At 32.5% G+C, this 26,692-nt stretch overlaps 3 protein-coding genes across 5 annotated transcripts in view; 1 reads left to right on the forward strand and 2 right to left on the reverse strand.

Annotated features, from left to right (window-relative positions):
* Orco (odorant receptor co-receptor) overlaps positions 1-20,550 on the forward strand; it is a 34,810-nt gene extending 14,260 nt beyond the window's left edge. For all 3 annotated transcript variants that reach the window (XM_077432327.1, XM_077432328.1, XM_077432326.1), the window contains exons 7-10: positions 18,389-18,488; positions 19,832-19,936; positions 20,270-20,425; positions 20,500-20,550. In XM_077432327.1, the coding sequence (XP_077288453.1) occupies positions 18,389-18,488; positions 19,832-19,936; positions 20,270-20,425; positions 20,500-20,550 (412 nt within the window). The remainder of the gene's footprint in view (positions 1-18,388; positions 18,489-19,831; positions 19,937-20,269; positions 20,426-20,499) is intronic.
* Positions 1-26,692, reverse strand: part of Ns4 (Nucleostemin 4) — a 433,570-nt gene that overhangs the window by 25,410 nt on the left and 381,468 nt on the right. The gene's annotated exons all lie outside the window — the stretch shown is intronic.
* Positions 23,908-26,692, reverse strand: part of LOC143913756 (ras-like protein family member 10B) — a 51,633-nt gene continuing 48,848 nt past the window's right edge. Inside the window, exon 3 of the mRNA XM_077433741.1 lies at positions 23,908-24,576. Within this exon, the coding sequence (XP_077289867.1) occupies positions 23,908-24,576 (669 nt within the window). The remainder of the gene's footprint in view (positions 24,577-26,692) is intronic.

Here is a 26,692-nt window from a genome sequence, read left to right on the forward strand (position 1 = left end):
TTGTTTATTTTTTACATACTCAAAATACAACGCCTATTGGCGTATTTCAGGCTCATGAATTTGTTCAAAGGGTTAACACAATATATGTAGGTACAATCAATTAAGTGATTCTACATATTCATGTATATTATATATCTACATATGAAGTATTCAAAATTTTATCAAATTAATAGTTAATAGTATTACGGTATGTATCAACTATGTCGATTGTCCAATTTTGTTGAAGTAAATCTACTAATAAATTTAAATTTAATAATTTATTTATAAAAGTCACGAATTTATATTACATTATAAATAAAATCACTAAATTGAACGTATTTTGATGTGTTGTGGCCAAAACCGATTATTAAGAGTTTTTACTGTCATTTTTGAGATTATCTCTCATGATTTGTCTGTCGTAGAGTCTTCCAGTGTCCCGAAAGTTGATGATTCATGATGAGATTTTTCTGTAGATAAATTGGCAGATATGTATGTCTCTAGCGATTTTTTTTCATAGATTGAATACATACATTCAAAGTATTATAACGATCGTCTTCTTGAAAAGGGCCCCCAGTTGGTCGATAATATAATATACTAGTGTTGTTTCGGTTGAAATTTCAACGGGTGGTTTCGGAAACAAATTGATACATGATTTAAAATAAAGTTACATTACGTATAGTAATAATTAAATGGAATCGGAACTAAAACAGATATCTGGATTCGGGAATTGGAACTGAAACAGGGATTGTTATCTGAAAATGCAGTCCGTATCCGAAAGAAAAAGGAATGCGGAACCGGAAATGAAATAAAAATCGGTATACAAAACTGAAAAAGGAATCCGGAACTAAACAGTAATCGAGGCTACCGCCCTCAGACACGATCGAGCATCGCTAACTGAAAAAGTGATCCGGAACCAGAACTGACAAAGAAATCTGGAACCGGAAATGAAAAAGGAACGGGGATCCGGAACTGAAACATGAATTGAAATCGAAATCTGAACAGAGAAGAATTGAAATCGATATCGGCGTCATAGCAAACTATATTTTTTCGATAACACGTTACGAATTCTATCAACCACACCTTAGATACATACATATAACCTTACAAAGTCTATTCCGAAAGTGCATATATATTAGAAAATTACAAAGTCTCTTACGCAATTGCATATTGGATATTAAATTTTATAATATTATCTAAACCAGGCTGCAGCGGGTGACTTGTTAGTGACTTTGTTGCCTAAGCGTAGTTAAGAGTTTTTAATACGTGACTACACATGTGCATAGTTTTCTCACTATGTAATCGCCGGTAACTAATCAGCGAGTGTGGAACACCTCAATACAATGTTTTAAGGGTTCGCACCAGTCACAAACCTAGTTGCAAGCAATAAAATCAGCGTAACCAGACCTAACGCAGGCAGTTGATCTCCCTGGTTGGGTGATTTTATAGCTTAGGAAACCAGTGAGCTACCTGGTGTGGCATGCTCCACACAACTGCATAAATTTGATCTGGTCGCGCAACAAAGTCACCCGAGTTGCCCCCAAGTCACTCGGTATGGCTGGGCTCGTATGTGAACTTTAAATTTATTTGATTTTACAGGAAGTTGCCTTCAATATATATAATGACGGTCACTTGTTGTACATATGATACATATATGTGTGTATATTTTGCCTGTCATTCAAATCGTTTTTAAAACGTAAGTACCCAGATTATGAATGTCATTAATTGAGATTAATATGCCGTAATAATGAGATTTTTTTTTGCTAAGGTACCGTTCGAATATGAAAAGCGGATTAATTAAACGTCGAAAGCTTCCAAACGGTCTTTCACTCGGATTTAGTAAAAGCAACGAATTCATGTTTTTTTTAATTTCGTTATGTAATACGTATGTACTCAACTTGAATTCCATTATACAATTCGAAATTTGTAAAAAACATTTTAATATAATAATAATAGAGGCCCGCGTCAGCGGCCATTCCCTCTCAACTTGTGAATGGAATTTGAAAATAAAATAATGTAATACGAAGTAAAAAATAAAAAAGCTGACCGTAAAAAAAGTGGAAAAAGTCGCTTTGCATATTCAATTGGATTTGATCCAGGTTTTTATTCAATTAAGAGACTCTGGGATCTGAATAAACCATTGATTTTAATTGAGGCATGCGAGAACGTTCTGAAAATTTTACGGAATCGATTTTAAAATTTGATACAGAGTACGTTCAAAAAAGTTGAGTAAAAGCGGAAGATTTCCGAGACAAGAATATGTAAAAGGACAAAGAAAGATTTTCATATATTAATAAAAAAAAGCGAATGGTAAAAAAAACGCAAACAGATTACACGAAGCGAAAATTTCGTTCTAAACTCACTCTCTCAACATTGTAAAGGAAAAAAATATACAGCGTGTTTCAAAAAGATGGCCCCGATGTGAAAACTTTACACTTTGCATCCACAAACCGTTCATGAATGAAATAATATTAGTATCAAGATACTAATTTCAAAGGAGAGCCGCAAGATGGCTCTCAGGTCGCATAAATAGCTCCTAGCCTCAGTTATTTTTCAAAAGAGCCAGCTGAAGCCAGCAGTATAGCTCAGTGATTGGGTTAATGTTATCCACCGAGAGGTTCCAGGTTCGAGCCCTGGTTTGACCTCGATTGAAAATAATTTATTCGAAGTATTCCTGCAATGCTGCTAGTCAGTCAATTGTTTTCTATCAGAGTTTTCCAATTTATTTAATTTGATTGTTGAAACAGTTCCTCGCCAAATTGGCAACCTACTATTTTCCACCATTATTTGGGTATCATTTCAAATTATAATCTATAAATATACAAGTTTGTAACCATAGGTATCGCTTTCAGACTTCTAATGACACATTTAGTGAAGTAAAAATATATATGAGAAATAATGAGAGCCTATAATGCAAATTTTATAAGATATAGTATGAAAATGATTAGTTATAGGTGTTTAAACAATTGTAATCTGATAAAGCGAGTGGGGGGGAGGGGTGAAGGAAAGTCAAACAAACAAGGCTACTGGCTATTAGCAAGGAGTTAGCTGTCACCGTCTCCAAAATTTTTGAATTATTAAACGTGTTAATAACGATTATAATTCAACATCAACTTAGCGGACCCAATTGAAATCTCTATCGACGGCCAAACTTCGCTAAATGGCAAAGTTCCAAAGCGAACGGAAGTGTGAAGGTAGTTTGTCAGACCAATTGGTGAAGTGAAACTAATAAAAATATTGTAATAAAAAAGCCATATCTAATATATAAATTGGAAAAAGACTTCGTATATATGTATGTATCCTTCGTTTGTAGAAATCCGTGACGTCATTGAACAAATAATTCACTTTTTTCCGATTCAAAGGATTCCCGGGGGCGAAGGCGCCGAGGGCGAAGCCTTAGGGGGCGCAGAGGCCGGGAGCGTACATATAATTTTTTATAAAAGACTTACTTTATATGTTTGTGACAGTCAATTTAATAAAAAAAATAAATGACTATTCAAATAAATTTATATATAATAAAACTATAGAAATAAATTTAATTAAATGTTTACTATTAGATTAGTCATGTTTAAACGGATTATATTACAAATACCGGGCGAAGCCGGGTAATATAGCTAGTTATATATATAATAATCAGTAATTATTTCTCGATTTTATTTATATAAAATAAAATTAATATTAAAAAAAAGTTGACACTTTTTTTTAAATATTATTTTTTTTTTAATATTGGCTATAAGATCTGGTCTAGTATTTATTAGCTTTTTATTAACTTGACTCTGTTAGTTCCATAAAATTCCTGCCCGTCAAAAATTTGTGGACTGATTTTGAACCACTTTCACTCTTCAGGTAGCTTTGATATTTAACCGACATACAGGGGTTAGCTAACATTGAAATAAGCAATTGTTTCCAACATGAAGCTAGATGAGTTTAATCATTAATTAAGTCATTAAAAATTACATCGGAATCTTATATCAGATCGAAGCGATGACAATTAGCTATCCAAATACTGATTTATACCCCCCCCCCCTCCACAGGCTAACAACTTGACCAGTCGTAAAAGCTACTTTTTCAGTTGTTCGGAAGATTGTTATACAAGATGTGGTCTAAGAGTGAAGAGAAATAATGTCTCTTTGCGACGCGCTTTATGTGTTTATGCGTGCGCGCTTTATGTGTTCATGCGTTGTTGTTTATTTTGTACTTGGTTATGTACAGTGTAGTTTTTTTATTAGAACAGTGATGTGCGGTTGTTCTTGTGCGATATTCATGAACAACCGTCTCGTTCTCCGACGAAAGGGTCTCTTAGAGTGTATTCGTTGGGTGGCCTCATGTTGAGGGCTTTAAGGGTCAAACTCCTTGACCTTTAAAGCGGGCTTAGTACTACATTGATAAGCGACGTACATAACAACAGGTATAGTGCTTTCAAATCCAGTATACATATATTTTTTCGAATAACTGTATATACAGGTATATTGTAAGTATAAAGGAGTGAATGAATATTTGAGAACATGAATATTTATGATTGCATAAAATTAGCGAAGCATCGCTGTCGATATTTCACGGGCTAATTTGAATTTTGTCGATATTAATTTCTAACGGTGAATATATTATACGTACATATTATATACGTTTCTCCCGATTGAAATTTATACATCGCAGAATTCAATATTACATTTTGACGATAGAGTAATACTTTTAAATAAATTTTCGAATGTGTTGCGAATTCGTGTACCATACATATGTACGTGTGTATATTTTAAGAGTTGCAATAAAATGTCTGGAATTGATTTGGCTCTCCTGAGAAATGAAGTTGCAGGGGTGCCTTAGTAGTTTCCATGCTCTTCGAATAGACTTTTAATGTGATTGGCCAGTTGCGCAATTTTTCTACTGCACCGAAGTCATATTTCAGAAAGCTTTCATGAAAATGGAAAACCTCGAAGAGAGGTGTTTCAGTGACCCGACTGCTTTTGGTTTGTGATTGCAATCGTACATAGAGTACTTTGCACTTAAGTTATACATTCATTTTATATTTTCATTTTGTGTATTTTCTGTATATATAATAAGTGAAGTATAAAAGAGGTATATAAAATAAATGAATGTCTATATGTCCGTGTATCCCGAATAGGCTCCTAAGCCACTGAGCCGATTACAATGGAACTTTCAGGATTTGTTGTATGCATGTCCGGTAAGATTACTGTGAAAAAAAACGGGAAAAAACCTCTTAATAATAATATTCGTAATTAAGATGTTACTGATGCAAAAGTAAAGCTATCCCGCCTTCAAGGCATTACGCCGCGAGTGTGGCAATAATCGCGCCACGCCTACCTCGCACTTGAATGTACTGACCATTCAGGGCTGTACCACAAATACACAGCGGATGGCCCACGTCAACAAATAAATCCATACCTATATATAAAATTGAATGTCTGTGGAACGGGAACGGGAACGAAAACGGGAACAAAAGTAAAGCTATCCCGCCTTCAAGGCATTACGCCGCGAGTGTGGCAATAATCGCGCCACGCCTACCTCGCACTCGAATGTACTGACCATTCAGGGCTGTACCACAAACACACAGCGGATGGCCCACGTCAACAAATATATCCATACCTATATATAAAATTGAATGTCTGTGGAACGGGAACGGGAACGAAAACGGGAACGAAAACGGGAACGGGAGATGCACGCGTTATTGTGGCATTGCAACGCATGCCGGGTTCGGATAGTGTATAATATTTTGTATATTATGTTCTGCATATTCTGCAATGTCATAATAATAAAAGGGCCCTTACGAATAAATATCACGCGGTACGTCTCTATAAATACGCGACAACGCACGGAATACAATCGGATCGATTTACTTATGAAAATGTATCACATGTTGTTTATTGTGTGTTTTTGAATGCATTGTGCAATTTTCAACGATGCACTTGAGTAATATAAACAAACACATAAGTTTTAATCGGACATAAGTCGAGCACCAAGCATCAAATACGACTGATGCTAAAATTATTTAGGATTGTCTGTGGACAATCGTCACTTGACAATAATATGACACCTAAAACCGCTTTTATTAATTTAACATTTCTCTGATATTCTGTATATATACAATACCGTTTTCCTGACTACGCCCATACTACTATTCCCGATATTTTAAAAATCCTATCCTTTAACAATCTTTCTGTCAGGCGACGACTCACTGATGTTACATTATTTTTTAAGCTCCTAAATGGTTTCCTTGATTGTTCCGATTTACTGAGTAAGGCTGGTTTCAGGATCTCAGTTAGGTATTCTAGACTCGTTGTACTCTTTTCACTTAATCCTTTCAAAATCAATTCCCTAAAATATTCCTGTCTACGGCGTGTTTATCATATGCTTAACGGAGAGCTGAATGACGTTGATCTATTCGGTATTTCCTTACATCAATTCAGGACTGCCATCAGGAGAGTCTTGATTGATTGATCCATTTCTGTTTCTATTATATATATTTTATCCAATCATATTACATCACTTTATGTTTAATTATGCATTGTCCTATTTAGTCATATTTTAGTTTTTATTCTTTTCTTTTAAATTTATTTGTCTATATGTACTAGATATATTATGTATTTTGTAAAAATCTATAATTGGGCTCAGATGTTATTTTGTTATATTTATTGTTTATTTTTTATGAATTTCCACATCTGAGGCCTGTTGATTTTTCAAAAAATATTTTAGATTAATTAATTAATAAGTTCTGATATTAAATTTATATGAGATGAAAGTAAATGAGAGCGAAAAGAGAAGCTTTCCCACTGTTTAAACAAATTGGTAGGAAAAGGCGTATGGATAAGCTAATTGTCATTGCTCCGATTTGACACAAGATTCCAATGTAAATTTTAATGGGTTCGTTAATGATTAACTAGCTTCAAGTCAGAGACATTAGCTTACTTCAATGTTAGCTAACCCCCGTATGTCGGTAAGATATAAAAGCGACCTGAAGAGAGAAAGTGGTTTAAAATCAGATTACAATTTTTGGCAGGCAGAAATATCACTGAAATAACAGAGTGAAGCTTTAAAAAGCTTGTAAGAAAGATTAGATTGGAATTTGAATTGATTGCGGACTTTAATAATGATAAGTCAACGGTACTAGATTATTCGATACAGCACTTAAGCTTGCAATAAATCAAATTAAATTTAAAATTAAGAATTCTTCATAATTCTAATTCAGGTAACTGACTATTAAATATTCATTTCACTTTTATTTTCAATTGGTATTTTTTTCGTTGGCATTTCAATGGAATGGAATTGATATTTGATTTGGAATTGAAGTTGAAATTTTTAAACGTGTAGTATATTGCGATTATATTTCACTATCGAGTAAGAAGAAATCGATAAAATCTCTATAAAGGGTCAAACCTTGCAAAATGTCAAAGTTATAAAGCGATCGGAAGAATGTAGGAAATATTGTCTGACCGATAAGCGAAGTGAAACTGAGAAAAGCCTTTTAAAAAACCTATATTTATAATCCAATTTAACCAAATTGTAGACTTATGACTACATATTACGCATATGCGTCCCTTTATCAAATGAGATTATGTATTATATGTTATGGAAAACATAAAATAATATTTTATTTAATATATAATTTCGAAAGAGACTTTGTATGTATCTTTGTTTGGTTCGTAAAATCTATGACGTTCAACATAATAAAATAACAAATGAATATTGAAATAAATTTAAATAAAATAAAACTAATCAAATAAATTTAATAGAATGTTTACTATTGGCCATTCAATAGAATGTTTACTTTATAATTAATTTAATTTAATAGAATGTTTACGATTGGCTATGTTTAAGCGGTTTATATTACAAATACAGAGCGAAGCCGGGTAAAAACACTAGTAATTTATAATATGCATTATTTTTAAAAGTGCATTACTACTGTTGAATTTTTAAATATTTTAATTTAAATGTATATCCCGTTCTATGGAAAAACTCAAGTTTTCCACGATATTATCTTACCATATGTAGAACTTGCAAACGGACGCCGAGTGTAATTTCAAACTGACAAATTATTTTCTTCTCATTTATTTATTTATTTTCACGTGCGATATTTTACACGTTATTTTAATTAGAACAAGATATATTAAAAAAATAATAATATGTACTAGATATGTATAGCATTGCTCGGTCGTTAAGCTTCTGCTCATGAGCTGACCTCGATTGAAAATAATTTTTCTGAGTACATCTGTAGTGCTGCTGGTCAGACTTGGATATTTGTGACTCAAGGTCGATCGTTTCCTATCAGAGTTTGCCAATTTTCTCTTATTTCATTGTTGAAACGGTTCCCGTTTTAAAATTGGCTAAGAATCCTTCCTACCTACTATGTCACTACTATTTGAGTATGATTAATGTACAATAAAATTTATGTACAATTCATAGATGTCTCGTTAATTTGCGAGTTTTTCGGTGTCTCGTAATTCAACGACTTGTAATAAAAATGCTGCATTTTAATATGCCAGGAAGGCGCTTTGGGGTTTACCTGTAAGGCCTTCCTGTTATATATAAATGTAGATATAATATATTGTATAGTTGAAGATTCGTATTTGAACGAGTGCATTGAATCGTCAATATTCAATTTGTGCAGGGATAGAATTGCATTGGGAACTATGTACATACATTTCTATATTCATCTCATTCGAAAACCACTTCTATAAAATATTCAAATCCAGACATATAATATGTACCATAAAATATATACATATGTATCATGAATATCTTATACAACAGTTTCATTGTAGTAATGGAGAATTCATGAGAAATAAAACAAAAAACCAGTATGTATAAAAAGCTGACGCATACAAAATTCCCTTAGCCCTTTGAGTGCTGACGTTTTTTCTGTTGAAAGTCCGCCACACTGAAAATTTCGCCAACATTCCCAAATAGAATTATTTAGCCCAAATAGAAAGCAGGTATAAAATTGTAGCCAATCCAATAAAACCCTAGATAAATACCGCTGAGGATTTCAAGTTTTTGTAAAGGTGTGTTTAAACTCTCTAATATATCTTGCAACAATATAAAATAGACAAAAAAATGTCTATTAATGAATGTAGTTTTCCAAAACAAGTTCCATCTTCTTCATTGTTGTTAAAATGTAATGCTCACAATCTAAATGCCAAGCCACAATCTATAATACTCAGAAGTTAGGAATTTACATCGAGTAATTCTGCTATGGTTATAAATTCAAAAATTCCGGTGTAAACCAGTCTTTATAAACATTGACACGGATTACAAGACCCATGTTCACTGCATTTTTTTTCAATGCTACATAGAAAGGCTTAGCGGGTAGTATTCTTGTTTATTTTTTACATACTCAAAATACAACGCCTATTGGCGTATTTCAGGCTCATGAATTTGTTCAAAGGGTTAACACAATATATGTAGGTACAATCAATTAAGTGATTCTACATATTCATGTATATTATATATCTACATATGAAGTATTCAAAATTTTATCAAATTAATAGTTAATAGTATTACGGTATGTATCAACTATGTCGATTGTCCAATTTTGTTGAAGTAAATCTACTAATAAATTTAAATTTAATAATTTATTTATAAAAGTCACGAATTTATATTACATTATAAATAAAATCACTAAATTGAACGTATTTTGATGTGTTGTGGCCAAAACCGATTATTAAGAGTTTTTACTGTCATTTTTGAGATTATCTCTCATGATTTGTCTGTCGTAGAGTCTTCCAGTGTCCCGAAAGTTGATGATTCATGATGAGATTTTTCTGTAGATAAATTGGCAGATATGTATGTCTCTAGCGATTTTTTTTCATAGATTGAATACATACATTCAAAGTATTATAACGATCGTCTTCTTGAAAAGGGCCCCCAGTTGGTCGATAATATAATATACTAGTGTTGTTTCGGTTGAAATTTCAACGGGTGGTTTCGGAAACAAATTGATACATGATTTAAAATAAAGTTACATTACGTATAGTAATAATTAAATGGAATCGGAACTAAAACAGATATCTGGATTCGGGAATTGGAACTGAAACAGGGATTGTTATCTGAAAATGCAGTCCGTATCCGAAAGAAAAAGGAATGCGGAACCGGAAATGAAATAAAAATCGGTATACAAAACTGAAAAAGGAATCCGGAACTAAACAGTAATCGAGGCTACCGCCCTCAGACACGATCGAGCATCGCTAACTGAAAAAGTGATCCGGAACCAGAACTGACAAAGAAATCTGGAACCGGAAATGAAAAAGGAACGGGGATCCGGAACTGAAACATGAATTGAAATCGAAATCTGAACAGAGAAGAATTGAAATCGATATCGGCGTCATAGCAAACTATATTTTTTCGATAACACGTTACGAATTCTATCAACCACACCTTAGATACATACATATAACCTTACAAAGTCTATTCCGAAAGTGCATATATATTAGAAAATTACAAAGTCTCTTACGCAATTGCATATTGGATATTAAATTTTATAATATTATCTAAACCAGGCTGCAGCGGGTGACTTGTTAGTGACTTTGTTGCCTAAGCGTAGTTAAGAGTTTTTAATACGTGACTACACATGTGCATAGTTTTCTCACTATGTAATCGCCGGTAACTAATCAGCGAGTGTGGAACACCTCAATACAATGTTTTAAGGGTTCGCACCAGTCACAAACCTAGTTGCAAGCAATAAAATCAGCGTAACCAGACCTAACGCAGGCAGTTGATCTCCCTGGTTGGGTGATTTTATAGCTTAGGAAACCAGTGAGCTACCTGGTGTGGCATGCTCCACACAACTGCATAAATTTGATCTGGTCGCGCAACAAAGTCACCCGAGTTGCCCCCAAGTCACTCGGTATGGCTGGGCTCGTATGTGAACTTTAAATTTATTTGATTTTACAGGAAGTTGCCTTCAATATATATAATGACGGTCACTTGTTGTACATATGATACATATATGTGTGTATATTTTGCCTGTCATTCAAATCGTTTTTAAAACGTAAGTACCCAGATTATGAATGTCATTAATTGAGATTAATATGCCGTAATAATGAGATTTTTTTTTGCTAAGGTACCGTTCGAATATGAAAAGCGGATTAATTAAACGTCGAAAGCTTCCAAACGGTCTTTCACTCGGATTTAGTAAAAGCAACGAATTCATGTTTTTTTTAATTTCGTTATGTAATACGTATGTACTCAACTTGAATTCCATTATACAATTCGAAATTTGTAAAAAACATTTTAATATAATAATAATAGAGGCCCGCGTCAGCGGCCATTCCCTCTCAACTTGTGAATGGAATTTGAAAATAAAATAATGTAATACGAAGTAAAAAATAAAAAAGCTGACCGTAAAAAAAGTGGAAAAAGTCGCTTTGCATATTCAATTGGATTTGATCCAGGTTTTTATTCAATTAAGAGACTCTGGGATCTGAATAAACCATTGATTTTAATTGAGGCATGCGAGAACGTTCTGAAAATTTTACGGAATCGATTTTAAAATTTGATACAGAGTACGTTCAAAAAAGTTGAGTAAAAGCGGAAGATTTCCGAGACAAGAATATGTAAAAGGACAAAGAAAGATTTTCATATATTAATAAAAAAAAGCGAATGGTAAAAAAAACGCAAACAGATTACACGAAGCGAAAATTTCGTTCTAAACTCACTCTCTCAACATTGTAAAGGAAAAAAATATACAGCGTGTTTCAAAAAGATGGCCCCGATGTGAAAACTTTACACTTTGCATCCACAAACCGTTCATGAATGAAATAATATTAGTATCAAGATACTAATTTCAAAGGAGAGCCGCAAGATGGCTCTCAGGTCGCATAAATAGCTCCTAGCCTCAGTTATTTTTCAAAAGAGCCAGCTGAAGCCAGCAGTATAGCTCAGTGATTGGGTTAATGTTATCCACCGAGAGGTTCCAGGTTCGAGCCCTGGTTTGACCTCGATTGAAAATAATTTATTCGAAGTATTCCTGCAATGCTGCTAGTCAGTCAATTGTTTTCTATCAGAGTTTTCCAATTTATTTAATTTGATTGTTGAAACAGTTCCTCGCCAAATTGGCAACCTACTATTTTCCACCATTATTTGGGTATCATTTCAAATTATAATCTATAAATATACAAGTTTGTAACCATAGGTATCGCTTTCAGACTTCTAATGACACATTTAGTGAAGTAAAAATATATATGAGAAATAATGAGAGCCTATAATGCAAATTTTATAAGATATAGTATGAAAATGATTAGTTATAGGTGTTTAAACAATTGTAATCTGATAAAGCGAGTGGGGGGGAGGGGTGAAGGAAAGTCAAACAAACAAGGCTACTGGCTATTAGCAAGGAGTTAGCTGTCACCGTCTCCAAAATTTTTGAATTATTAAACGTGTTAATAACGATTATAATTCAACATCAACTTAGCGGACCCAATTGAAATCTCTATCGACGGCCAAACTTCGCTAAATGGCAAAGTTCCAAAGCGAACGGAAGTGTGAAGGTAGTTTGTCAGACCAATTGGTGAAGTGAAACTAATAAAAATATTGTAATAAAAAAGCCATATCTAATATATAAATTGGAAAAAGACTTCGTATATATGTATGTATCCTTCGTTTGTAGAAATCCGTGACGTCATTGAACAAATAATTCACTTTTTTCCGATTCAAAGGATTCCCGGGGGCGAAGGCGCCGAGGGCGAAGCCTTAGGGGGCGCAGAGGCCGGGAGCGTACATATAATTTTTTATAAAAGACTTACTTTATATGTTTGTGACAGTCAATTTAATAAAAAAAATAAATGACTATTCAAATAAATTTATATATAATAAAACTATAGAAATAAATTTAATTAAATGTTTACTATTAGATTAGTCATGTTTAAACGGATTATATTACAAATACCGGGCGAAGCCGGGTAATATAGCTAGTTATATATATAATAATCAGTAATTATTTCTCGATTTTATTTATATAAAATAAAATTAATATTAAAAAAAAGTTGACACTTTTTTTTAAATATTATTTTTTTTTTAATATTGGCTATAAGATCTGGTCTAGTATTTATTAGCTTTTTATTAACTTGACTCTGTTAGTTCCATAAAATTCCTGCCCGTCAAAAATTTGTGGACTGATTTTGAACCACTTTCACTCTTCAGGTAGCTTTGATATTTAACCGACATACAGGGGTTAGCTAACATTGAAATAAGCAATTGTTTCCAACATGAAGCTAGATGAGTTTAATCATTAATTAAGTCATTAAAAATTACATCGGAATCTTATATCAGATCGAAGCGATGACAATTAGCTATCCAAATACTGATTTATACCCCCCCCCCCTCCACAGGCTAACAACTTGACCAGTCGTAAAAGCTACTTTTTCAGTTGTTCGGAAGATTGTTATACAAGATGTGGTCTAAGAGTGAAGAGAAATAATGTCTCTTTGCGACGCGCTTTATGTGTTTATGCGTGCGCGCTTTATGTGTTCATGCGTTGTTGTTTATTTTGTACTTGGTTATGTACAGTGTAGTTTTTTTATTAGAACAGTGATGTGCGGTTGTTCTTGTGCGATATTCATGAACAACCGTCTCGTTCTCCGACGAAAGGGTCTCTTAGAGTGTATTCGTTGGGTGGCCTCATGTTGAGGGCTTTAAGGGTCAAACTCCTTGACCTTTAAAGCGGGCTTAGTACTACATTGATAAGCGACGTACATAACAACAGGTATAGTGCTTTCAAATCCAGTATACATATATTTTTTCGAATAACTGTATATACAGGTATATTGTAAGTATAAAGGAGTGAATGAATATTTGAGAACATGAATATTTATGATTGCATAAAATTAGCGAAGCATCGCTGTCGATATTTCACGGGCTAATTTGAATTTTGTCGATATTAATTTCTAACGGTGAATATATTATACGTACATATTATATACGTTTCTCCCGATTGAAATTTATACATCGCAGAATTCAATATTACATTTTGACGATAGAGTAATACTTTTAAATAAATTTTCGAATGTGTTGCGAATTCGTGTACCATACATATGTACGTGTGTATATTTTAAGAGTTGCAATAAAATGTCTGGAATTGATTTGGCTCTCCTGAGAAATGAAGTTGCAGGGGTGCCTTAGTAGTTTCCATGCTCTTCGAATAGACTTTTAATGTGATTGGCCAGTTGCGCAATTTTTCTACTGCACCGAAGTCATATTTCAGAAAGCTTTCATGAAAATGGAAAACCTCGAAGAGAGGTGTTTCAGTGACCCGACTGCTTTTGGTTTGTGATTGCAATCGTACATAGAGTACTTTGCACTTAAGTTATACATTCATTTTATATTTTCATTTTGTGTATTTTCTGTATATATAATAAGTGAAGTATAAAAGAGGTATATAAAATAAATGAATGTCTATATGTCCGTGTATCCCGAATAGGCTCCTAAGCCACTGAGCCGATTACAATGGAACTTTCAGGATTTGTTGTATGCATGTCCGGTAAGATTACTGTGAAAAAAAACGGGAAAAAACCTCTTAATAATAATATTCGTAATTAAGATGTTACTGATGCAAAAGTAAAGCTATCCCGCCTTCAAGGCATTACGCCGCGAGTGTGGCAATAATCGCGCCACGCCTACCTCGCACTTGAATGTACTGACCATTCAGGGCTGTACCACAAATACACAGCGGATGGCCCACGTCAACAAATAAATCCATACCTATATATAAAATTGAATGTCTGTGGAACGGGAACGGGAACGAAAACGGGAACAAAAGTAAAGCTATCCCGCCTTCAAGGCATTACGCCGCGAGTGTGGCAATAATCGCGCCACGCCTACCTCGCACTCGAATGTACTGACCATTCAGGGCTGTACCACAAACACACAGCGGATGGCCCACGTCAACAAATATATCCATACCTATATATAAAATTGAATGTCTGTGGAACGGGAACGGGAACGAAAACGGGAACGAAAACGGGAACGGGAGATGCACGCGTTATTGTGGCATTGCAACGCATGCCGGGTTCGGATAGTGTATAATATTTTGTATATTATGTTCTGCATATTCTGCAATGTCATAATAATAAAAGGGCCCTTACGAATAAATATCACGCGGTACGTCTCTATAAATACGCGACAACGCACGGAATACAATCGGATCGATTTACTTATGAAAATGTATCACATGTTGTTTATTGTGTGTTTTTGAATGCATTGTGCAATTTTCAACGATGCACTTGAGTAATATAAACAAACACATAAGTTTTAATCGGACATAAGTCGAGCACCAAGCATCAAATACGACTGATGCTAAAATTATTTAGGATTGTCTGTGGACAATCGTCACTTGACAATAATATGACACCTAAAACCGCTTTTATTAATTTAACATTTCTCTGATATTCTGTATATATACAATACCGTTTTCCTGACTACGCCCATACTACTATTCCCGATATTTTAAAAATCCTATCCTTTAACAATCTTTCTGTCAGGCGACGACTCACTGATGTTACATTATTTTTTAAGCTCCTAAATGGTTTCCTTGATTGTTCCGATTTACTGAGTAAGGCTGGTTTCAGGATCTCAGTTAGGTATTCTAGACTCGTTGTACTCTTTTCACTTAATCCTTTCAAAATCAATTCCCTAAAATATTCCTGTCTACGGCGTGTTTATCATATGCTTAACGGAGAGCTGAATGACGTTGATCTATTCGGTATTTCCTTACATCAATTCAGGACTGCCATCAGGAGAGTCTTGATTGATTGATCCATTTCTGTTTCTATTATATATATTTTATCCAATCATATTACATCACTTTATGTTTAATTATGCATTGTCCTATTTAGTCATATTTTAGTTTTTATTCTTTTCTTTTAAATTTATTTGTCTATATGTACTAGATATATTATGTATTTTGTAAAAATCTATAATTGGGCTCAGATGTTATTTTGTTATATTTATTGTTTATTTTTTATGAATTTCCACATCTGAGGCCTGTTGATTTTTCAAAAAATATTTTAGATTAATTAATTAATAAGTTCTGATATTAAATTTATATGAGATGAAAGTAAATGAGAGCGAAAAGAGAAGCTTTCCCACTGTTTAAACAAATTGGTAGGAAAAGGCGTATGGATAAGCTAATTGTCATTGCTCCGATTTGACACAAGATTCCAATGTAAATTTTAATGGGTTCGTTAATGATTAACTAGCTTCAAGTCAGAGACATTAGCTTACTTCAATGTTAGCTAACCCCCGTATGTCGGTAAGATATAAAAGCGACCTGAAGAGAGAAAGTGGTTTAAAATCAGATTACAATTTTTGGCAGGCAGAAATATCACTGAAATAACAGAGTGAAGCTTTAAAAAGCTTGTAAGAAAGATTAGATTGGAATTTGAATTGATTGCGGACTTTAATAATGATAAGTCAACGGTACTAGATTATTCGATACAGCACTTAAGCTTGCAATAAATCAAATTAAATTTAAAATTAAGAATTCTTCATAATTCTAATTCAGGTAACTGACTATTAAATATTCATTTCACTTTTATTTTCAATTGGTATTTTTTTCGTTGGCATTTCAATGGAATGGAATTGATATTTGATTTGGAATTGAAGTTGAAATTTTTAAACGTGTAGTATATTGCGATTATATTTCACTATCGAGTAAGAAGAAATCGATAAAATCTCTATAAAGGGTCAAACCTTGCAAAATGTCAAAGTTATAAAGCGATCGGAAGAATGTAGGAAATATTGTCTGACCGATAAGCGAAGTGAAACTGAGAAAAGCCTTTTAAAAAACCTATATTTATAATCCAATTTAACCAAATTGTAGACTTATGACTACATATTACGCATATGCGTCCCTTTATCAAATGAGATTATGTATTATATGTTATGGAAAACATAAAATAATATTTTATTTAATATATAATTTCGAAAGAGACTTTGTATGTATCTTTGTTTGGTTCGTAAAATCTATGACGTTCAACATAATAAAATAACAAATGAATATTGAAATAAATTTAAATAAAATAAAACTAATCAAATAAATTTAATAGAATGTTTACTATTGGCCATTCAATAGAATGTTTACTTTATAATTAATTTAATTTAATAGAATGTTTACGATTGGCTATGTTTAAGCGGTTTATATTACAAATACAGAGCGAAGCCGGGTAAAAACACTAGTAATTTATAATATGCATTATTTTTAAAAGTGCATTACTACTGTTGAATTTTTAAATATTTTAATTTAAATGTATATCCCGTTCTATGGAAAAACTCAAGTTTTCCACGATATTATCTTACCATATGTAGAACTTGCAAACGGACGCCGAGTGTAATTTCAAACTGACAAATTATTTTCTTCTCATTTATTTATTTATTTTCACGTGCGATATTTTACACGTTATTTTAATTAGAACAAGATATATTAAAAAAATAATAATATGTACTAGATATGTATAGCATTGCTCGGTCGTTAAGCTTCTGCTCATGAGCTGACCTCGATTGAAAATAATTTTTCTGAGTACATCTGTAGTGCTGCTGGTCAGACTTGGATATTTGTGACTCAAGGTCGATCGTTTCCTATCAGAGTTTGCCAATTTTCTCTTATATCATTGTTGAAACGGTTCCCGTTTTAAAATTGGCTAAGAATCCTTCCTACCTACTATGTCACTACTATTTGAGTATGATTAATGTACAATAAAATTTATGTACAATTCATAGATGTCTCGTTAATTTGCGAGTTTTTCGGTGTCTCGTAATTCAACGACTTGTAATAAAAATGCTGCATTTTAATATGCCAGGAAGGCGCTTTGGGGTTTACCTGTAAGGCCTTCCTGTTATATATAAATGTAGATATAATATATTGTATAGTTGAAGATTCGTATTTGAACGAGTGCATTGAATCGTCAATATTCAATTTGTGCAGGGATAGAATTGCATTTGGAACTATGTACATACATTTCTATATTCATCTCATTCGAAAACCACTTCTATAAAATATTCAAATCCAGACATATAATATGTACCATAAAATATATACATATGTATCATGAATATCTTATACAACAGTTTAATGGCTTAACACGTCGTTTCGCTCTTCGAGCACACACCGAATACACTTCCGTACCATTTGGTCTGACTTTTTCAACTCTCGTCTTCCTCTCCGAGCTCTGTTAACCCCCTTCTTCAATTCGGGGTGGATGAGACGTGCATTATAGACCATTAAGGGGTTAACGAGTCGTGAGGGAATGCTCCGTGCCAAATTGGAAGTGGAGCAAAACCCGACTCGACTCGACAACAAGAGGCTACCACTAGTCGCTGTAACCACCGTTCAATTAACATCCAAACGACTCGAAGACTGATTCTCAAACTGTACAGACTTCATACTATTTATTTTTCAATGTTGCAGATTCGTATCGGCCGTTGGCGACACGTATGGAACTGCTTTGTTGTTTCATATGCTTGTTGCAACTTTGACTCTCACTCTACTCGCATATCAAGCTACCAAGGTATTGTATTGATATTCCTATGATAAGTCCTCTGTTTATTTGGTCAGTAGCTTTGCTTGATTCTGATATATTAAACTATTTATCAAAAAGTAATTTAAATACCGTTATTAAGCTATTATTATTAAGCTATATTATTAAGCCGTTAATTATATTGTTATTTAAGCATTATAGCCGATACGTTGTAGCATGATACTTATTTTTTATTTTTTTTTATATAATTTATATAATATTATTACAATATAATTCAATGCAAGGGCTTTAAAAATATTACCGTAAGTTTTGCTGTCGAGCGTCGAGTTCGAACGAGTGTCCCTAAAGGTCTGACCGCACTATGCGTCTGCGACACGAACGGCAGCGTGCGGCCAAATATTGTTTGCATGAAATTGTATGAGATATAACGCACTACGCGTCACGCTATAGAGTTACCTTTTGTATCAACTTTGCCGTGTTGTGTCGTGCTGCAGCAGTCGACGGCCGTATAGTGCGGTCAGACCTTAACCGGGATCGAGTGAGACCCCAGTATTTTTTAATCAAAATACAGCTTTTCTCAATACAAATGGGTTCAATATATATCTTATTAATCATTTTATACATCAACATAAAAAAGTTTTAGTCTTATAGCATGTTTTTGACTATTTTTGTATTAAAAAATAACGACAAGTATCGTCATGCAAAAGCACATAGGTAAGGCCAACAGGAGACTGCATGACTCAATAGCCACGCGCCAAAAGCGACGAAAACAATAGCTGTCTCTTTCTCTCGCATTGATTCATCGATCAACAAGAATATGCAAGCGAACAGTTAAAAACATGACTTATCGCTACAGCCTTTAAATCATACTTTGGAACGTAGAAATGTATTTTTTACGATGTACCCCTTTTCTAAATCATACAAAATCTATTAAAATAGATTTCTTGTAGTTCATTCTAGGAATACAAGAAATATAGGGTGTATAGCTTTGAAAACCACATAGTTATTACGAAAAACGTAAAAAATGGGGCACTTGCATACCCCACTTCGGTGAGGGAGGGTTAATATAAAATATATACGTATTCCATAAATAAATTAACCAGCCGCTATACGGACAATGTTGTATTTCTTGACCAAAATGCAATGCGAAACTGAAACGAAATGTAATTGGCCATCGCGGGTCGAATGCGATAGCATGTGCATACATTCTACGTAAGTATATTTATTATTTATTATTATTCTAGGTCGTTCCGATTATAATATAAATATAGTATTTATTTAAAAGCTACTGACCATTTGATTTGTCGTCTTTTTTAATATACAATAACAATTATGAATGAATTTAATATTGATATTTTATTTTTATATTACAGATAGACGGAGTATCAGTCTACACTTTGACTGTATTGGGATATTTATTCTATTCGTTGGCTCAAGTTTTTTTGTTTTGCATATTTGGGAATTCGCTTATAGAAGAGGTATTTATTACATTCGCAGGTATATTTTTTAATTAGAATAAATAAATTCATTGAAAATATTCTACCTGGCTGTGGAAAGTTTTTGGCTAAAGGTTGCTTTTGTATCACAAAGGGACGGCTAAATTTGTCGAGGGTAAGTTTATATTTAACTTGTTCCATCAAAAGGTTCAAAATGTTTGACTTGAAGTCCATGGAAAGAATAATATTGGAATTGACACAAGTTGGGGTGTGATTACGATGTAAAATTTTGATGCTAACATTATTTATCATGAATATACATAGCTTTGATTATATTTCGAGCAAATGCATATTAATTATTTTGTTTAAATTTAGAGCTCTTCAGTAATGGAAGCTGCATATTCCTGTCATTGGTATGATGGATCTGAAGAGGCAAAAATTTTCGTACAAATAGTTTGTCAACAGTGTCAAAAATCAATGAGTATTTCAGGAGCGAAATTTTTTACAGTTTCCTTGGATCTTTTCGCATCGGTATGATTTTTTTTTCTTACTTTGATTTACTGTTTTTTTCAAAATGCAAATTAATTTGAATAAAATTATTGTAGGTACTCGGAGCTGTCGTTACGTATTTCATGGTGTTGGTACAATTGAATTAAATTGTTATATCATTGAATTTTCCCACGTGTGAGTTTGAGTGTGTATATACCTATATGTATGTACATACATAAATATAAATTATTGTTATAAAAATACTATAATATTTGTTAGTAGGATAAATTATATAAATCATATGCACTAATACGATTTTAAATCCAAACAATATATTTAAATTCACATAAAAATATTTTAACATACATAAATATGTGTATTATAGATGGGGAAAATTTACGCTGTATATTTTATATCAATAAGATAAGAATGCAGTATTTGAGAGTTTAAGCAACCTTTTGTAATTCATTACAACGATTTTGTGCACATTGTGATAGTTATGAAATAATTTGTATTTTAAAAATTGTCTCTGTTCAATAAACGTGTATAAAAAGTATAATCTTGAAATTCAATTTATATAAAATGGAAAACCTGTGCTGGAAAATGCTATTATAGTGCAGCAGCCAAAGCGTTGCAAAAATTTTGCTTTGTCAGCGAATGAAATGAATTTCATAAGTGAAGTAAGTATGTATATTAAAGTCCGAAACGAGTTTTCAGAAATATATTTTTAAACTTCTTGGCCGTTTGAAATCTCTACGTGTTTGTAAAGTTTGTATCAGATTATGTGAGGTATAATAATTTCGCCGAGTTAGTGTTATCTCGGGAAAACTTTTTTCGTATTTTTCCATTTTCTTTTATGATGCGAAAATGTCGCTCGTAGTAACGTTTACTTTCTCTCTTATACTCAAGTGACTGTCAAAATGGTTTTTGTTTATCCTGTTTCTTCTTCTTTTATGGAAGTAAAATTTCTAGAAGGCACATTAGCGATTCGCTCTTTTTATTAATGCACTTACTAAATACATTCGGACTAAATTGAGATGATGATATAATGTACATTTTCCTGTAAAAATACGACATGATTATAAAAAAAAAACATCGTCGATTTAATGATATGATTTGGTATCATTTCTAAAGAGCTAGGTATCTTGAAAGTTATCCGAAGAAAACTTTAATCATTATCAAGTTTATTTTACTCAAAGATCTTTGTGAAGTTTTGCAATTACCACTATTTACTTAAAGATTCTCTTCGGCTGAATTTTATACTTTGAATAGATCACTTTTTTTTTCAAATAAGAAACCTTTTAACAGTATTGCCAATAATTTATTTTATAAATTTGTCACAACTATGGTATGATTGTATTTGATTATACATACGTGTCGCTTTTTGTAATTAGTTTCTACGACACTTACAGACAAATAAACATTCGGATATTACAGAAGCTGCACTTAAAACGAACTTAATGCTATTGATTAAACATAAATCATGTCAAAAGCGAAATCACAGTGTCGGCACATTTTATAATAAATAATAACATACATACATAAGAGTATCAGTTTTTAACTGTACGATAATTCTTAAACAAATTATGCCATTTTATTATAATATAACAAACAAACTCATAATATGCACTGTAAAATAAAGCTACGATTTAATTTCGTACATCATTGATTATACATTATTTTTAATATAATTTCAGGGTATTTTATATACGCATCGTACATGTTTTTTTTTTTTGATTATTCATACATTATATTTTATTATTTTATTATTATTATAAGTCCTTATTGCACTACATAACATCACTATGGTTGTAATATATAAAATTTACATATACAAATGTTTTTTGTATAGATCATAGACAACCATTTCGTTTAGTAATAATTAAAACTTTAATATAAAAGAAAAATTAAAAACAGTCTAAGAAAATATATTGTTATAAAAAGTTTCATCTTAATTTACACCGAGTACACTTTTTTTTTATTAAATCATTTTTTTCAAAAATGAAATTGATATTTTGATAAGCCCAAAAGTATATACGTACGTATAGAACCTTTTGCCTGAAACGAAAACGAAAATTCGATATCAAAATATTGTGTTTTGAGATGGATATCGTCGAACGAATGTTTGCAATCAATCAATCATTCCAGTGAAATTTAATAATCGAGTTTGAAATACGTAATTGTAATTTTAAAATCTTTCCAAACACATTTAGCATTATAATAATTTGGCACAAACGTCATAATAAATATCAATATTATAAAAAAAAAATAGTAAATATTGTCGCGAATAGACGATTAAAAAATTAGAGTGGAGATGTGAGCAGTTGAACATTTTACATTACCATAATAATAAATTTAACGCTTTAATATATTTAATAGGTATTTAAAATTTATATAGTTTACATTTATTATTTTGAATCACAACACTTTATTTTTTCCTTTTTAATGTTGATTTACTATAGATTTCTTCAGAAGTTACATACAATTATTATACGGACAAAAGTAAACACTTCATGTACAAAATGGATATAATCGAATGATTTATATCTGGAAGCAGTGTTTTTTCAACATTTGCGATATACAAATAGTGAGTCCAGGATACACATTGTTTTTTAAGGATATGAATACTTCATATATTCGTATATCAGTCACCGTCATAAGTATGTATGGCACATTTTACGTCATAAGCATATACATACATATACATATAATAAAATTACACACGTGAAATGAAACACCGTGACATAAAAACCACCAAAGCTATGAATATTGAGAGATATTGATTGTAAAATATTATAAATTATTAAAAATTCGTACGAATATAATATGATATGCATCTACTTTGCAGAACATTTGGAAGACACTATATTATGAAACACGAAACATATAAATTAATGTATTGCTTTAGTAAACTTGCAAAATCTTACTGCATTGTACATATAAGCTGATTAGTTCTAAATGGAAACCCCGAATTTGACAGTTAATTTTAATATATGAATGCTTCAAACATTTCTTTTTAAAATAAATAAATAAAAAATACTCTATATACATACGTATATTTAATATATATAATATTGTATTACATATACATATATATTTTTATATAAAATGACACGTACTATGTATATGTATTTAAATATTAAACTATCCATAATTTTGATGTAATATGTTAGTTAACTAGTAAATAATCTCTCAAGATAAGGTTTTATTAATATTGCATCAATTTCGGCATAGACTTATAGATTATATAAACCGATTGTAAATAGATATTGCAAACAGTAGTATTTTTTCTGATTTTAAATACATCTATTCAATTCAAACCCACAGCTTCCAATTAGAACTTCAATACAAAAAAAATCGCAAAAATTCAGACCCTTCAAGTTACACAACAATGTACATCATCAGCGTTTTCTAAACCTGTCCGACTGGCACCTGATAACCTTGGCGAACATCTTCACAGCATCCATGAGAAGATCGCCAAAGTACATGCAATTCCAAGCGATCCAATTGAGCATGAAGAACCGCTAAAAAATCACACACCTGTTGCCTTCGAAAGCTTCGTGAATATTGTCCATCATGGGCGTGCTGGCCTCCCTGTCTTTGTTAGCATGCTCCATGGCATCGATGGTCTTCATCAGCTCCTTGAACACGGAAACCACCCTCCAGTTGTACTTGGCCGAACACTCCACGTAGCCACACTTCCAATGCTTCTTCACCAGGTTTACTATATCCCTCTTCTTGTCCCTGTTATCGGCACTGTGGGCACAAACGGAGCTGCTGCCAGAAGTCGAAGGCAGGGCGAGCTGTTGGAGTGCTCCCGTGGATCCTGAACCACTCGATCCCACTGTGTTTGCATTCGAATTGCAGATCAGATCCTGCTTATTGCCTACTACTAGCAGTGGTACGTTTCGCATGTCCCTGCTTTCGAATATTTGGTCTCGTATCGTCTTCACGTACTGGAACGTCTCGACGTTGGACAGGTCGAAGACTAGGATGTACGCCGTGGCGTTTCTCAGGCCGTAAAACCGGAAGTCGGTCCATTCGTAGTAGGAGTTCACAGGGAAGTAGGGGATCACCGGTATGTCGGATATCTTCACCTCGTACAGGTGGTCGTTGATGATCACCGACGGATAGAACGTGTGCTTCCGGTCCGTCGGCAGGTACTCGTCTGTGAAATCGTTCCACACGAATTGCTGATGGTCGTCACATGAAACAAAAATGTTAAATATATCTCATTAGCGTGCGTTAGTTGATTATATAAATAAATTTTATATTAAAAATAATCTCATAACTAATTTAAAATAAATATCGTATGTGTATACAATAAACACGCCACACGAGTAAAACTTTCTTACGCATAATCTAATGGGTGTGGCTATTTGTAAATACAGTATCGACGAATTATTGACTATTTGTACATACAGTATCGACGAATTATTGGCTATTTGTACATACAGTGTCGACGAATTATTGACTATTTGTACATATAGTATCAAAGAATGTGCAAAGTGCAAAGAAAAATCAAGTAAATTAGATTGAATCGAATCTTAGTCTTGAATATCTAATTATCGTCGAAACTCTTATATCGTCCGAGTGTGCAATTTTTACAATGGCTAACATGTGAATATTGATATATTTCACGATAGTTCAATTACTATTAGGAACTTATTTGCAAGATTTTTTTTTTTTAACCCGTTATTTCTTTTTTTGTTTTGTTTTTTTTTTACCTTAATCCTTTTTGATTAATTTTCTACTGTCATTCACCATAATCTATTAATACTTTCTACTATTATTTACAAATTTGTCACTATTTTCTTTTTGTATTGTTATTTTTTATTGGCCTTCATAGCAAGTTCCATTTTTCATTTGTATGCTATTTGAAGAAACTTTTAATTGGCTTCTGTTTAGCTATTTATTTTATTATATTGGTTTCAGCTGTAAGTTTCTCTCTGTTTATTAAATAAAATAAAATACGGTTTTTGAACAGTTTTGTTGACTTTTAAAAAGTTTATACCAAACGTCACTTTCGCTGTCAAATGTTACGCTTTTAGGTTATGTGCAACGGCCGAAGGAAAAGTTTCTTAATCGACTTTAAATTTCTAATCTTATAATTTATTAATCTTAAATCCTAATTCTTATAATCTTCTTATGTACTATGTACTGTATGTACAAATAGCCAATAATTCGTCGATACTGTATGTACAAATAGTCAATAATTCGTCGACACTGTATGTAAAAATAGTCAATAATTCGTCGATACTGTATGTACAAATAGCCACATCCCAATCTAATACAAAAGCCAGGAGTGTCGACAAAACTGCGCGGGACAAAATCCGCTTGGATGAAACCACGCACCGAGAAAATCGCGTAACGCATATATAAACAAATACAAGAAAGAAAATAAATACAAAAAAAGTAATGTATATATTAAAAATCTATGAAAAAAGGTTTGTAAAATACCGCAGTATCATCATATATATGTATATATATACATTTATTTATTATTTTATAATAATAATAACAATAATATGACCAATGTGACCTGACAGGTTGCCCCAAAGTGTCACATAACAAAGAAAAGAACAATAAAAATTAACAATCATTCATTTCATTCAAATAGACTTTTGTTGAATCTCATGAAACTGACCAGCAGGTCATGTCCAACAGGTCCACATGTTCATCTATCATATTAAGGAACTGAAAAGCCTTTACAAGAGACGAGTTATTGAAAGCAGACGTTTTCGCAGGAATAGGTTGGAAAAGTAAATGATGACTCAAAGCTGTACCACATTCACCAAAATTTAAATTCTAATAAAATCGAAGGGGTGTCAATTCTTCCCTTTAATACTCCAAAGAAATATTTGGAAATGGCAATAATATTAATTTTGGAAATCCAATATTAATTTTCAAAAGGAAATTGACAGATTTTGAGACATCGACCGAACAACACGAAGATATAGAAAAATCGCGCGATTTAAAAAACACATATATCTCCGAATCTCGATCCAATCAACATTTTTTATTACCAGATTCATGTTCATTGGGCATAGATATATAAGAAAAGTCATATATCGTCTCTGAACCAAAAAAAAGTCGTCATTTGTCGAACAGTGTAATCTGTCAAAACGAGTAGGCTACTAGCTATCAAACGTCAACGTCTTCAAAAATTTTGCATTTTTAAACGTGTCTATTACGATTAATTTTCACCATCGTATTGACAAAATCGATTTAAATTTTTATCGTTGACCAAACCGCGAAAAATGGCAAAATTTCAAAACGATTGGAAGAATGAGTGAAGTGATATATAAA

This window comes from Arctopsyche grandis, chromosome 6 (assembly GCF_051622035.1).
Source record: "Arctopsyche grandis isolate Sample6627 chromosome 6, ASM5162203v2, whole genome shotgun sequence".
Lineage (NCBI taxonomy): Eukaryota > Metazoa > Arthropoda > Insecta > Trichoptera > Hydropsychidae > Arctopsyche > Arctopsyche grandis.